The sequence below is a fragment of the Petromyzon marinus genome, chromosome 27, assembly GCF_048934315.1.
Source record: "Petromyzon marinus isolate PM22_M1 ecotype Great Lakes invasive population chromosome 27, UKy_Petmar_22M1.pri1.0, whole genome shotgun sequence".
NCBI classification, from domain to species: Eukaryota; Metazoa; Chordata; class Hyperoartia; order Petromyzontiformes; family Petromyzontidae; genus Petromyzon; species Petromyzon marinus.
The window spans coordinates 4036315-4050482 of NC_133693.1; the positions used below are offsets into that span (position 1 = coordinate 4036315).

At 51.2% G+C, this 14168-nt stretch overlaps 1 protein-coding gene across 7 annotated transcripts in view; it reads right to left on the reverse strand.

Moving 5' to 3' along the window:
- Positions 1-714: 714 nt before the first annotated feature.
- LOC116946468 (tudor domain-containing 6-like) overlaps positions 715-14168 on the reverse strand; it is a 30501-nt gene continuing 17047 nt past the window's right edge. For 2 of the 7 annotated variants that reach the window (XM_032961370.2, XM_032961371.2), the window contains exons 7-11: positions 10933-13989; positions 8415-10064; positions 7111-7177; positions 6359-6499; positions 715-2297 (exon numbers count right to left, since the gene is read on the reverse strand). In XM_032961370.2, the coding sequence (XP_032817261.2) occupies positions 2074-2297; positions 6359-6499; positions 7111-7177; positions 8415-10064; positions 10933-13989 (5139 nt within the window). In that variant the 3' untranslated portion in view covers positions 715-2073. Of the gene's footprint in view, positions 2298-2785; positions 2829-6358; positions 6500-7110; positions 7178-8414; positions 10065-10932; positions 13990-14168 lie in introns of all 7 variants that reach the window. The other 5 variants (XM_076070027.1, XM_076070026.1, XM_032961373.2 and 2 more) reach the window with 5 other exon arrangements.

Consider the following 14168-nt stretch of genomic DNA (forward strand, 5'->3'; position numbering starts at 1 on the left):
ATTTAAATAAAAAACAATGAAAACAATTTCCGTCGATAAACGTCGGACGGGTAGCGAGCTCCTGCCGCGTCATGCTACAACTATGAGTGGGCTGCAGGCGCTGGGCGCGGAGTCACCACCCACCTCGAAAACCACAGTTCAATAATTACTAAACACTTTAAATCAGCTAAAGCTGTCCCCGTGTCTCTCCACGAGTCCCCGTGTCTCTCCACGAGTCCCCATGTCTCTCCACGAGTCCCTATGTCTCCACCCCCGTGTCTCTCCACGAGTCCCCGTGTCTCTCCACGAGTCCCCGTGTCTCCACCCTCGTGTCTCTCCAAGAGTCCCCATGTCTCCACCCCCGTGTCTCTCCAATAATTCCGTGTCTCCACCCCCGTGTCTCTCCAAGTCCCCGTGTCTCCACCCCTGTCCCGGTGTCTCAGCCGTTAAGCTCGTGCTCGTCGCACTCCTTTGTCCCCAAGCCGGTAAAAGCAGATATGGGGGGGGGGGGGGGGCACAACCCCTCCGTACTCGCTTCATCACCATCACGACCACACCGGTCTCCACTAAACTCTACGAAATCCACCAATGGCGCGAGGTGTCGCCCTCCAGTCGTGCGAGACTTGAAACTCTTTCACGACCACCAGGCAGACAGATTTGAGGACGCTTCATGACCGACATCCCTGAAATTCCAGATGCCTCTCCCATTCCAGGAAGTGCACAAGGGGACAGGGGGACAACCTCACTGATGGAAACTTTATTTTGTCTTCCCTTAACCAGGAAAAAGTTAAACAACACAGAAACGCACGAAGGTAACAACAATCAAACGTTTTGGGGCAAATTGCCAACCGCCAATGTGGAAAAATTCTCAACAAAAGGTGCACGCGTTTCCAAAAGTGCAGAACAAACCTCCCCCTCCAAAAAAATAAAACACAAAAATCCAAATGCACATCCCGACCCTCGTATCGTCTGTGCCCGCCCCAGAGATCGTTGTTCCGGGTGCAACGGGGGGGGGGGGGGGGGGGGTCACGACAAACGGGCAACTGTCGTTGGGCATCAAGCATCCCTCTGCGATGTCGATGTCCTACCTTGCAAAAGGCAACCCAACATTGACAAGGGGCATACCGTTCCATTATTTTTCAAACATTTTGGAAACCTACAGCAGGACATTATTTTGAATCGATTTGAGAGGCGGGAGGAGAGGAACGTGTGGGCTAAAGAATATTACGCAGGTTAACAACATCATCTAAGCTCGAAAGGAGAAGTGGGATTGTTAAGTAATATGGGCCTGGATAGGAAACGCCACCTTAAGCACAGTGGTCAAAAAGTAATAATGGAGTAGCATCCCAAGAATGAAAAACATCCATAAGGGTATCCCGCTTGGGAGATGGAGTGATTAAATAATTTAATGTGCAGTCGCCCAGGCAATTGTCACATTACGGGATGAGAGGAGGTGGTGGTGGTTCAGGGAGGCCTTCATCCGGCAATAGTGACCACTACCAATGATGACCACAAGACAACAAGTGCTCTGGCCTATGGGGGCGAGGTGAAGAGTGGTGCAGCTGGGATCACCAGGGTTAGCGGCGCAGGGTTGGTGACGAGGGCATGAGGACAGGTCAGCCAAGTGGCCACTTACACAGGATCGCGAGAGATGAGCGAGCGGGGAAACGCACAGCGCCGTGGGCTACGATGAAGCATCCTCTTGTGGCCAGTATCCTGCCGCTCAAGAAACACAAACAAAACCTTCCATGGGCTCGGTGCTGAAGTGTCCAGGCATTTGCTGGACGCTCACAGGTGGGTGGGTCGCAGGCGGTTGGGTCTGTGCAGACGGACCACCAAACACACACCCTGCTCAACGGCGCCATCCCCATGCCGTGTCCCTTAGTGTGCTAAGTGGCCATTTAGGCAACGTGCCCTGAGACCCTCATCACCAACCCCGATCCTGGCCACACCACGCCTCGACCACATTCCAGAGGACTGGCTGTGTCTTGTTGGTTTACCAAAATGTTTGAAGATTCACCAGGGAGATTGAGTATCTACGCACTGTTTTGCATTCGGTGTCCCAGAAACAAAACCATTTTTTTAAGCTATTATTTACGAACGCGAAGCCTCCTCCTCGTCATCACTGTCGGAGTGGACCACGATGGTCGGCGTGCCCATCGTCGCCACGACGACCGCCTCGGCCAGGGCCCACTTCCCACCGGCCTCCACAGCAGAGGCGTCTCCGTGGCAACGAGGTGGCGACACCTCTTCCGTTCCGCCGCCAACAGCTCCGCAAGCCAGGGGAGCAGTGAGCACAGACTGCAAGCCAAGAGATCCTGCGACAAGCGAGCAGGGGGGCGGGGGGGGGAAACAGGAGCAAAAGCTGAAGGGGACGCCAGCAAAGAGTTGCACGATTCTTTTGACAGCTGCGGCAAACTTCAGGGGGAAAAGCCGATATCAGAGGAATTTTGATGATTTTAGCCCTCGCGATGGAAGCGACGAATTGTTACTGTAGAGTAATCGGTTCTTTTGCTAGCAGTGGGTGAATGTGCGCCTCTAGTGGCTTCAGGGTTCATGCATGCCGATTATGCACAAGATATACACGAATAAAATAAAATCTATTCATGCACGCACGAGTCGATACGGGTACCGGGAGCGCAAGGATTAATCAATTTCATTAAATAGTGAATCGATGCTACTCCTGTTTAGAACGCTGACTGTTCTTCTCTTTCGCTCCCTTTCCTTCCTCTTGCTTTTTTATTATTTCCTAGATTTTAACTAAGCCTCTTCCCTATTGCTGTGACGCTTAGTTTGTGCCGGTCACCTGGACGTTGCATTCCCAGTGGTTCAGTGCTCTCTTGTAACCACTGTTGACAATACAAACACAATCGTAACAAGTGATGCTTGAATTACACTGCTAGCTTTCATGCACCAGGCCCTGCTCAAAGGGGAGGTGGCTGCAAAACACCAACCGGAGGAACGCTTTCGCCAGTGTTAAGGTATTACATAAAATTGGTAAAGCTATTTCCTTTAGTTTTTCAAATCTGTAAAACACCATTAGCAATCCATTCCGCTGCCATTCCATTTTAGAACGCGATTCATAACTGCTGCGTCCGGTAATATTTGCCATTTTCTCATTATGTTTTTACGACCGGCTTAATGCACGTACAATGTTATCACTCTCAGTCTCTGCGAGCCGTGTCCTTTTTCAAAGCCGTCCGCGATCATGGCTTCCCTCCCATTTAGCGCCGTCCATGGCATTACCCAAGAATTTAGCAGCAGATACTCCCACAGTTGCATCCAAATGTTCAAATTGCTTACATAACATAATTAATAATACAGGTTTCTTGGGTTATGGATATTGGTCGTTAAAGCCTACGTGTAACATAATTCGCTGTCTTCTCTGGCTTCTGTACGTATACATGAGCGTGTATGAAAACAAAATCAGCGCACGGTACTTGAATCAACGACTGGCAGGACTGCAGCCTTGGCTCTGCATTCAGTCTTGCCTCTGCACATCCACCCTTCCCTACTGGAATAGACGAGAGCTCAATGGAACCGGATGGCGCCACCCTTTCGTTTTGTCACTTTTATGTTATTCTAATGGCGTGCATGCTTCCACAGGCCCGCGAGTCTCCATCTGTACTATAACCGCCTTAAAAGTCCATGAGCCCAGAACCAGATATTTCCCGCTTGTCCATACCACCTGAAGTGGCATAACTTCAGTGGTTCCATTTTCCTGTGGCCGAATAACAGTGACAATTATAATCACCGTTTTGACCACTAGTAGGGTTATCAAATAATTATTTCGCCGTAGAAATAAATGGGCCGCTGCTGCCTTAGGTACTGCTCTCTGTCCCATGGACTGCTTCCTTCTCTATTCTTCTGCAAGGTATGGGGAAGTAGGGTCCCACTCACATACAGTGAGGGAAAAAAGTATTTGATCCCCTGCTGATTTTGTACGTTTGCCTACTGACAAAGAAATAATCAGTCTATAATTTTAATGGTAGGTTTATTTAAACAGTGAGAGACAGAATAACAACAAAAAAATCCAGAAAAACGCATAAATTGATTTGCATTTTAATGAGGAAAGATTACAGGTAACGAGCTGAGATTAGGAGCACACTCTTAAAGGGAGTGCTCCTAATCTCAGCTTGTTACCTTTATAAAAGACACCTGTCCACAGAAGCAATCAATCAGATTCCAAACTCTCCACCATGGCCAAGACCAAAGAGCTCTCCAAGGATGTCAGGGACAAGATTGTAGACCTACACAAGGCTGGAATGGGCTACAAGACCATTGTCAAGCAGCTTGGTGAGAAGGTGACAACAGTTGGTGCGATTATTCGCAAATGGAAGAAACACAAAAGAACTGTCAATCTCCCTCGGCCTGGGGCTCCATGCAAGATCTCACCTCGTGGAGTTGCAATGATCATGAGAACGGTGAGGAATCAGCCCAGAACTACACGGGAGGATCTTGTCAATGATCTCAAGGCAGCTGGGACCATAGTCACCAAGAAAACAATTGGTAACACACTAAGCCGTGAAGGACTGAAATCCTGCAGCGCCCGCAAGGTCCCCCTGCTCAAGAAAGCACATATACATGCCCGTCTGAAGTTTGCCAATGAACATCTGAATGATTCAGAGGACAACTGGGTGAAAGTGTTGTGGTCAGATGAGACCAAAATGGAGCTCTTTGGCATCAACTCAACTCGCCGTGTTTGGAGGAGAAGGAATGCTGCCTATGACCCCAAGAACACCATCCCCACCGTCAAACATGCAGGTGGAAATATTATGCTTTGGGGGTGGTTTTTCTGCTAAGGGGACAGGACAACTTCACCGCATCAAAGGGACGATGGACGGGGCCATGTACCGTCAAATCTTGGGTGAGAACCTCCTTCCCTCAGCCAGGGCATTAAAAATGGGTCATGGATGGGTATTCCAGCATGACAATGACCCAAAACACACGGCCAAGGCAACAAAGGAGTGGCTCAAGAACAAGCACATTAAGGTCCTGGAGTGGCCTAGCCAGTCTCCAGACCTTAATCCCATAGAAAATCTGTGGAGGGAGCTGAGGGTTCAAGTTGCCAAACGTCAGCCTCTAAACCTTAATGACTTGGAGAAGATCTGCAAAGAGGAGTGAGACAAAATCCCTCCTGAGATGTGTGCAAGCCTGGTGGCCAGCTACAAGAAACGTCTGACCTCTGTGATTGCTAACAAGGGTTTTGCCACTAGGTACTAAGTCATGTTTTGCAGAGGGGTCAAATACTCATTTCCCTCATTAAAATGCAAATCAATTTATAACATTTTTGACATGCGTTTTTCTGTATTTTGTTGTTATTCTGTCTCTCACTGTTCAAATAAACCTACCATTAAAATTATAGACTGTTCATTTCTTTTTCAGTGGGCAAACGTACAAAATCAGCAGGGGATCAACTACTTTTTTCCCCCTCACTGTACCTGTCAACCCCTTTTCAGTGCCTACCTTATTAGACCAATTCAGACCTTATTGGTCACCCGGTGCCCTTATAAATCTCAACCTTTATCCTACAAAGTCCCACCACAACGGAGAAACACAAATACACAAATTTTGTAAAAAAAATACGTATGATATTGTTATAATTGGTGTCAATGATGATACTTATCATGCTACTACTGTCCGTGATCTTGCATGCTGATGCTGCTTGCTATGTGGATGTAAATGTACAACAATAATTATTAAGGGTTAAACAATACACTATCAGTTTATTTTGCCATATGATGTTCTTGTATTGAAACGGCTGTATGCCATATGGACCTGAAAACTCGATTTCCCTGTACAAGAATATGGGTAAACCATATGGGTTGGCAGGTATGCACTCAACATGCAGCACATGGAACAGCGCAGTTTCAATTTTGCTACTTTCGGTGCATAAGTCAACTGCTGCAAGTGTCATTGTAATCTGTTAATAACACTATAACAATTTTTGTTCCTGGGTAGTGTTATTTTTTATTGCTTATGCCTAAAAACTATAGAAAATTGCTATTCTTCCCCACAAACTTTGTTTTTGTGACCAGGACTTTGTGAACGAAAGACACATATGCACACCACGTTTTCTCATTGAAAATAGGTAAATTTCAAAATATCACTGTCCTGGTCACAAAAGCAAAGTTTGTGGAGAATAATAGCCATTTTCTGTACTTTTAAGGCATAAGCAATGAGGAATTAACACTTACTACCCAGGAACAATTTTTTTTGTTACACTGTAATTACGCGCTGCTCAGAATCCCATCGTCTTCTCTGTGTCTATGCCTTCACTACGACGTTGCAACCAGTAACTATTGAGGCATTGTCTTTAAAACATGCAGTGCTTCAATTTAACAGGCAACCATGAGGCGTGAACTTGAAAATAACAAACCTAAAATATTGAGTGGCACCCCCGAGTATGAAGCCATTGCTTCCATATGCACACCTGGCAGGATGGTGCCCACCTCCTCCTCCCCTTCTTCATTGAACGCGACGCTCTCAGGGACAAGAGCGGCAATGATCTCATCCTCCTCTTTAGAAAAAAACAAAGCGATCAATAGCAAAAACACACACGCAAGGACAGAGTCCACACGCCCAAAGATTTACAAGACCGGCGCGCGGTGTTTACAAGCTAACAAATGACAGCCCACGTACTTAAACACCTAACTACCGTTTACCCTCTAACCTCCAAACGTTGGCCCTCTGGGCTCGGGTAGAGAAACGCACGGCCATGAAGAAGCATCAGCAGCACCAGCGGTCAATAGATTTTTTGAGTCAGAGCGCGCAAGTAAAATGTGTAGTGACTACCAATGCGGGCAACTACCTTGCTGATGCTGGCTGTGACCACCAGCGATGTTGTTGCGTCTGTGTGTTTTTCTTTACCAATGTGGGGAGTGGTAATGTAGCGGTTAACGCACTGCCCTATGTACGAGTTCAGTTCCTGCTAGTCTGGAAAAAGCGATGGGGTGACACAACCGCCAGCATGCAGTGAAAGGCGGCTGTTTGTTGTTGTTGTTGTCACTGTGACTTTTAAAAAACACGAGGCGGTGACTGGGCGAGCCCAGACATTCCACGCCATTTGAATCAATTCAAGATAATAATTTTCAGAAGAAAAAAAACTTATCGATTAACAAAGCTACTTGCCTCCACGCAAACTCGATCGAGCGCCACCTTCCTCCGAGACGCCGGCGGCGCCTTGCCCATCGGACACCTGCCAACAGAGAGAGCACAGTAGCTCAACGCACAACACAGCAACCCGGGGGTGCCCACTCTCCACCGCTGCTCCCCCCCCACCCCATGCCAACTCCCGACACACAGGCTACGAACGATGTCGTGCTTACTTTTGACAGAATGTAAAAGATAACGAAAAACAGTGGCTCCGACAAGGCAGCAGCAATGTCAAAAGGTGAGTGGCACACGCAGTCACACAACTGAGACTCCCTATGCCGCAGGTGGAGACAGCTCCGGAGCATGATCCAAGCGGGGGCGAAGGGGCGTGGTGGGGGAGGGGCGTGCGGCAGCAGTTGCCACCCATTGAGAACTAGGAAATTGGTATTTAGCGTTTTTTGAAGATCGAAATTGTTTTTTTAGGATAGAAAAACTCACGAATGACAACTATATAAATGCACCAATTAGCTGATCAGGAAAAGAGGCCATGAATGCAACGGAGTGATTAATGCTGTGTTATCAATGTGGGAGGCTGGGTACTATGTTATAAAGGGAAGACGCCACAAACACAACAGTGACGAGCACACGAACACCACGAACACCATGCTCGCAGCATCATCATCATCACGATCCATGGGTAGATAGCGCGTAGGTGTCAACTGCACATTTCGTCCACTTTCCTCAAGTGGTGCACATCTTTCTGGCACCAATCTCTTATGTCGGCAAGCCATTTCATGATAGGTCTTCCTTTCTTCGTGACGAATTGGCATGTTCTGTTTACATGACAACCCTTACTAGTTGGCTGTGTCGGGTGGTTGCGGGTTTAACGACACATTTATATATTTACGCGATCTAACCCAAAAAAAAACTCTTATGAATGCCACTTTCCTTCTCATCACTGCCTGCATCATCAGATCTTCTTTTATCTGCAACCTTTTTTCTCACTTCTACGTTGGTCATGCAGTATATTTCTGTAGCTATACATTTCGAATGCCAATGTCTTATCGCTGTCAGTCTTTTTTCAATATGCAATTCTCGCAGGCATACAAAGCAGTACTGAACAAGCATGTTCTCAACATGTTCAGTTTGGTCTTGTAGCTGATTTGCTTGCTTCTCCAGATGTTATTGAATCCTGCCATTACTCCTTTTGTCTTTGTGAGCCTCGCTCTTACGTCTTTCGTGCTTACAGCATCACACCCATATTACGAACCCCTAAAACATCGTCACACTCGCATCAACACGCTCACATCAACAACGCCGAGTGTGAAGGCAACCCTCACCTCCGCGGCGATTTCCACACCAGCGGCAGTGGCGGCCGCTGCAATCGCGGCGAGGAGGCTCGTCGCGCCGGCCGTTTCGCCATTCGCGACGTCTCCAGACGGATCCATGGAGAGATTCAGCTCGGCCATTTTCCCATGCCGCCCCTCTCTCCGCCCGGTTGGCGCGACCTCTTCATCGAATCCGGCAGAGTCGAGGGGCGACAGGACGGAGGAGCCCACCTCGGCCGGGAAGTAGAGCTCATTGTCATCGCCAGAGTCGTCGGGAAAACCGTCCAGAAACTCGGAGCTCTCGTGCCACTGCTCCACATCAGAGTCTTCCAGCGCCAAAACACCGATATCCAGGTAGCTCTCCGTAAGGTAGTCGGACGACAACGAAGACATGGATGCCAACAAGTGCCTTTCGAAATATTCGTAGCTCTCTAGACCTTCGTAAAGGCAGTCTCCTTTCTCCATGACAGGCCAGGGCACCCCTTCACTCCTTCGCAAAACCTCATGCAACGCTTCGTGCTCGGCTTGGGATTCATTGTTGTCGGGAGGAGTGGGTGGAGGGCTAGAATATTCAGACGGCCTTTCCCGCACTTCCTCTTCCACGGGAGCAGCTGCTCTGTCCGTTTGTGCCATGAGAACAAACTGAGCGGCAGCGCCGCTCCCTGCCGTGCCTGGTCGTTGGATCCAATGCTCTTTATCAAACTCGCTCAAATCTGCATCAGACATATCTTCAAATCTTAGTGTGTCTGGATCGTTCCAAGGCAAGGTGGTTTTCTCTTGCTCAGCCTTACTTTTCTCCACAGTCAAATAATTGTCTGCTTCTATACGATGAGATTCAGAGCCGGAGAGGGAAATTACTTTGACATTTTCATCGAGCGGTTTATTAGGGAACGGAGGCGAGGCCAAGCAGAGCTGTTTTGATCCGAGCGTCTGCAAATTCACGCGTCGCGGCACGGTGTTCTCCTGGAAGGTGACGCCCCTGCCATCGTACATCTTCACCAGCCTCAGCCGAAGCGCGCAGTTACCGTGCACCATTTCGGCATTCAAACCTCCCCGGGCGACCGTGTCCGCCGGGCTTCGAGGGTCATACGCGGCGCCGACTCGCCCCCTGCCAAACCCAAGCAATCGGCAGGGCGAGGCCCTCAGTGGCAGCGCGGGAACAGCGCCGCTCAGGCAGCGCAGTCGTGCAGTCAGCGTGACAGACTCCACGCGTTTGTCTGCCAAGTCCCGGGCGAACGTGCCGGCAAACTTTCCGAACCCTCTCCGTGCCACGTACCGGCCCATGCGGCGCTCGCTGTCGCCCAGGGCCAGGGAGCCGGAGGCGGGCAAGAGGGCTACGGCGCTGTCGTGCGGCGGCATCGAGGCTTCTGCATGCCCAGCGATGTCTACGCTCGCTCCATCCGCAATGGCGCAGTCTTGCTCTCCCACGGACGCCAACACGAGGTGTCTGGGCAGCCCCTCCTCTCGTCCATTACGCGGCACCAGCAGATGCGGCTCGCCGCCTTCTCTTCCCGTCCAGGCGGAGTTTTGGTTGTTGTCATCGCTCGCCGCGGTCATTTCCACTTCCTCGTATTCACACTCTTCGCCTCCAACCGCCTCCTCATCCGCAACAGCAGCGCAGTCATCCAGCTCCTCAGTTTCATGCGACGGCTCCTGGGTTTCCTGTTAAGTTAACAATGAAAAAAATAATAGATTTAAATTGTCATTACAATATATTTATCTGGAACAAAAATTTGCAAGCTTTACAATACGTAGGAGAAATTACTTTGACTATTGAATTTGTGTACACATAGAGTGCTGTTTTCAAGCAACTGCTGGATGAGGGCCTACAATGGAGACGTGAGAGTTTCTTACGGAGACGACTCTTCTCGGAGAGTAGTCGAGGGTTTACCGATCAACTCCGTTAAATGGATTTGTACGCACGCAGGTATCCTGACACATCAATGATGTGAATTTAAAAAAGCTCGGGACCAAAAATAGCACAGCGATTCTTAGCTTTTACCAAAACAAATGCGCAAGTTTAAAATCCAACCATCCACAATTAGTTTGTTTTTTAAGCCATCCAGTGTTTTGTATTCCTGACAAAAGATATATATCACACGTGTATTTCTATGCAGCAGAGACAACTGTGAACGGCTGGATATGCGAACAGCAGACATGAGAACGCAAGAGGTTTGCATTCACCACACCTATCCCAGTACGCACCATGGGCCAGTAGAGGCCACCATTGGCAGCAAAGCTTAGCGAACACACTTGTCCCGTTTGACATTTATTCCCATATTAATTCCGTGGACGTTTCAAATGAGGTAAAAAAAACATTTGGTATAAAATTATATTCCCCGTCAAACGTATTCAAGCCTTTGTTTATCATGAAAAGCTACCACGGCGTGTTCCCTTGCTGTCATGCTTATTTGTGATCTAAGAGATAAACTGCTCTAAAAAGGACAATAATTTGCCCGCCTGAGCAGTACTGATAAGCCATTTTTGGGGCCAACGGTCTTTAAGGACCAACAAGCACCACGCCAAGTACCTGCGCAAGTTGGTCGAGCGGAGGATCCGCACGTCCTGGCTCCACCGCCGCAGGTGGTCGCCCGCCCGTGTCCACCACCGGCTCACCGCCACCAATCCACTGGCTGCTGCCACCGTCTTCACAAGCTGCCGCCGCTGCCACCCACTGCCCATCTGCCCCTTGACAATGCCCCTCACCACCACCCTGGCACGCCTCGCTGGTGCCCGCCAGGCCGAACGAGCAACAGCAGCTGTCATGTAGAGGCAGCGCGTTTGGATCCTTGCCGAGTCGGAGCACGAGGGGTACATGCACCTCCTCCTTGGCGTCGGAGTCTTCGTGTCTCACTACTGCTGCCGTTGCATCGTACTCCCCTTCCAGCACGACGGCCTCCACTCGGCTTCTGAACGTGCAGGGCGTCCCAGGCACCAGCTCTTCGAGGCAGAGTGGTGGAATGACCTCCTCCTCCTCGTCGCCTAGCAGCTCTTCTCCAGTTCCTGCTGCCGGAGAGCAGACCTCTCCGAGTTCCACATTGTACGACAGACAGTGCACGCTCAACGTCTCAATGGCAAGCGGTGGCGCAGCAGGATAATCCTTGATGGTAGAAATCACTGGCTCAGGGTTTCCACCGTCACGCGGTTCGACGTCAGCGTGAACCTCTTCAGCTGAACTTTTTAAACGGACCTTTTCGAAAAGCGGTACTTTTTCTTTGTCAGGGGCTTCTTTCGTTTCTCCTTGCCCAGATTCTGCATGGTCCAGATCTACCATCGGCCCTTGCTCCTGCCGCTGCAATGGATCCTGAGCGAACGTTCCCCTTAAATATTTCTTGCTGAACGAATCACCATGCTCATCGTAGAGCTCGACCTCATAGACGGCAGAATGCCCGCAGCAGTCGGCCACAGTGGTGACAACGGCAACGACTTTCAGCATTCGAGACTCCTCCAGGCATGCGCCCACAAACGCGTCGGTGACCTCATCCGGCACAATGCACCCCGTCGATCCACGCAAGAAGCATGGGAACGCAAATGGCGGTGCATCGGCGACGTTGGGCGGGACTCCGCGAAGGCACGATGCGTCCAACTCTTCCTCGTTGCCATAGTCGATGAACATCACCTTGGCACGGCCCGCGGTCACGTCCAGCACGCGTGCGCGGTACAGGACGTTGTCCTCGCTATAGCGTGCCAGGTAGAGGCCCCCGACCTCCACCATAGCCAGAGACACCTCTCGCTCGTCCCCCGTCGTTGCGACAACAGACATCAGCGAGGTCAGCTGCTCGTCCGCCAACACTTTCAGCTGGCACCAAAAGTTGTCCAGGCCCCTGGCGAGGGACACGTACACCTCGTACTGCTGCCCGAGCTCCAGCATGCCGTCCATCTCCACCCCATGATTGTCCTCATGTGTGGAGTTAGTAGTCGCACATTCCAGTTCGGACGTTGTTTCCGAGGCCTGCTGCTTCTGCTCCTGCTGCTGCTCCTTTAGCTCCTCCTGCCGTTCCTGCCTGGATTCACCACTCGTGGCGATCGTCAGGGTGTCAGCCATTCCCTTGGCCACAAGGGCGTCTGCTATGCTCGTTCCGCTCTCCGCAGTCAGGTTCACTTCCCACAAGGCATCATTGCCGCCGTGGGCTCGCGCCAGAAACTCGCAGCGCAGCTCTAAGTCGTGGACGGTTTCGGTGAAGAGTTCGGCCGCCTCCTTTGTCCACTTATTACCACGAACGCTAACGCATGGCCGCACTCCGGCAAGGCTGCACGCGATGCTTTGACGGGGGTGACGCAAAAATACCGGATGCAGCTCGGACATGCTGTCGGAGCCAACCCTGTCCGTGTTGCCATAGTCAATGAACTCAACCAGGGCCAGTGGGTCGTCGGGTTCAAAGCCCCTGACGACAGCGCGATACCAGCTCTCGTCTGCACTGTACTTGGCGCAGATGAGGTCCCCTAGCTTCAGGTCGCTTGGGCGCAAGCTGCCGCCGCTCACACTGCCATCATTCAGCTCTTCGGCGAGACCGTAAATCGTCTGCTCGTCGGACACAAGCTGGACGTAGAAACGAGACGGGGTGACCACATGCAACACAAACACGTTCAAGGTGGCGCCCGCTTGCCCGTCGCCCATAGGAGAAGCGGCAAGATCCTCCAACTTTGGAAGAATTTTAGCCTTCGCCTCTTGCTCCTTCTCCCGAGTGGCATCTCCTTCCCCGTCGTTTACAGTGCTGTGGCAGATCGGCAAGCACGACTTGGTCCCCTCCAAAGTGGTGTCGCCCAATACGTTGGCGACACTGCTTTCCAGGTACTTCGGCGTCACATTCTCAGGTATCACGTTGTGCGCTGCCACGTTACGCGGTGTCACGTTGCCAAGTGTCAAGCTGCAGGTTCTGTCAGCCTGAGAGCTGCCTTCGGAGTGAACGCACCTTCCGTTTCTGCCCCGAGTGGTTGCTTTGTCTTGCCACTGACTCGACGGGTTCTCGCTCTCTCTGACTTGCCTCCGGAAGGAATAAGAGGGCTGCCCGTGCATCGCCTTCCCGTATCCCGCTGTGTTCATCGCATCTGGGCTTCTCTTTCTGACGACTTGATCCATCCTCGGAGAATCGCTGGCAGAAACTCGCCTCGGCAAGGCCTCCGGCTGTTCCCGCTTGGACGACGCTGCGTGCTTGCCGTTCCCTTTCCCTAGATGCACGGCGCTTTGCTCGGGCTCCCTGTCTGCCGGCTTGGTTGGCTTGTGCCTGCCCTGGGCCGGCGCAGGACCCAGGACGGGCATGAGCCTCTCCGGGGGCTCGTGTGACGGCGCACTCGTCACCGGCGGACGGTGGCTCTGCTCCCTGGCTCTGTACGTCACCGCGTCTCTGCGGGCGCTGCCTGTTTGAGCTATGACCTCGGGCAGCTGCCGCTGCTGCTGCTGGTGCAGCCGTCGAGAAGGGGGGAGAGAAGGGTTCAGCATCTGGTTGATAGTTGTGTTGAGGCGTTGCGAGCCGTGGAACAGCTCCAGCCCGAGTTGGCCGAAATCCTCCCGGCAGAGCACCACGGCTTTCATGTCCAACGAGTACACCATATCACGGAAGAAGGACAACACCGAATCGGGGAAGCCCTGCAAAAGAAGAGAGGCGTTCACAATTAACGAGCAAGGTGTCCCGGGGTCAGGCTATGGGGTTGAGTGGGTTCATCTCTCAAGGTTTTGCCACCACGCTCTACTGCGGAAAAGGCCAGTAGGGGGTCGAAGTGAGGAATCTCAACATGGTCATCCTGTCTGGGTGGAGACCATGAGAG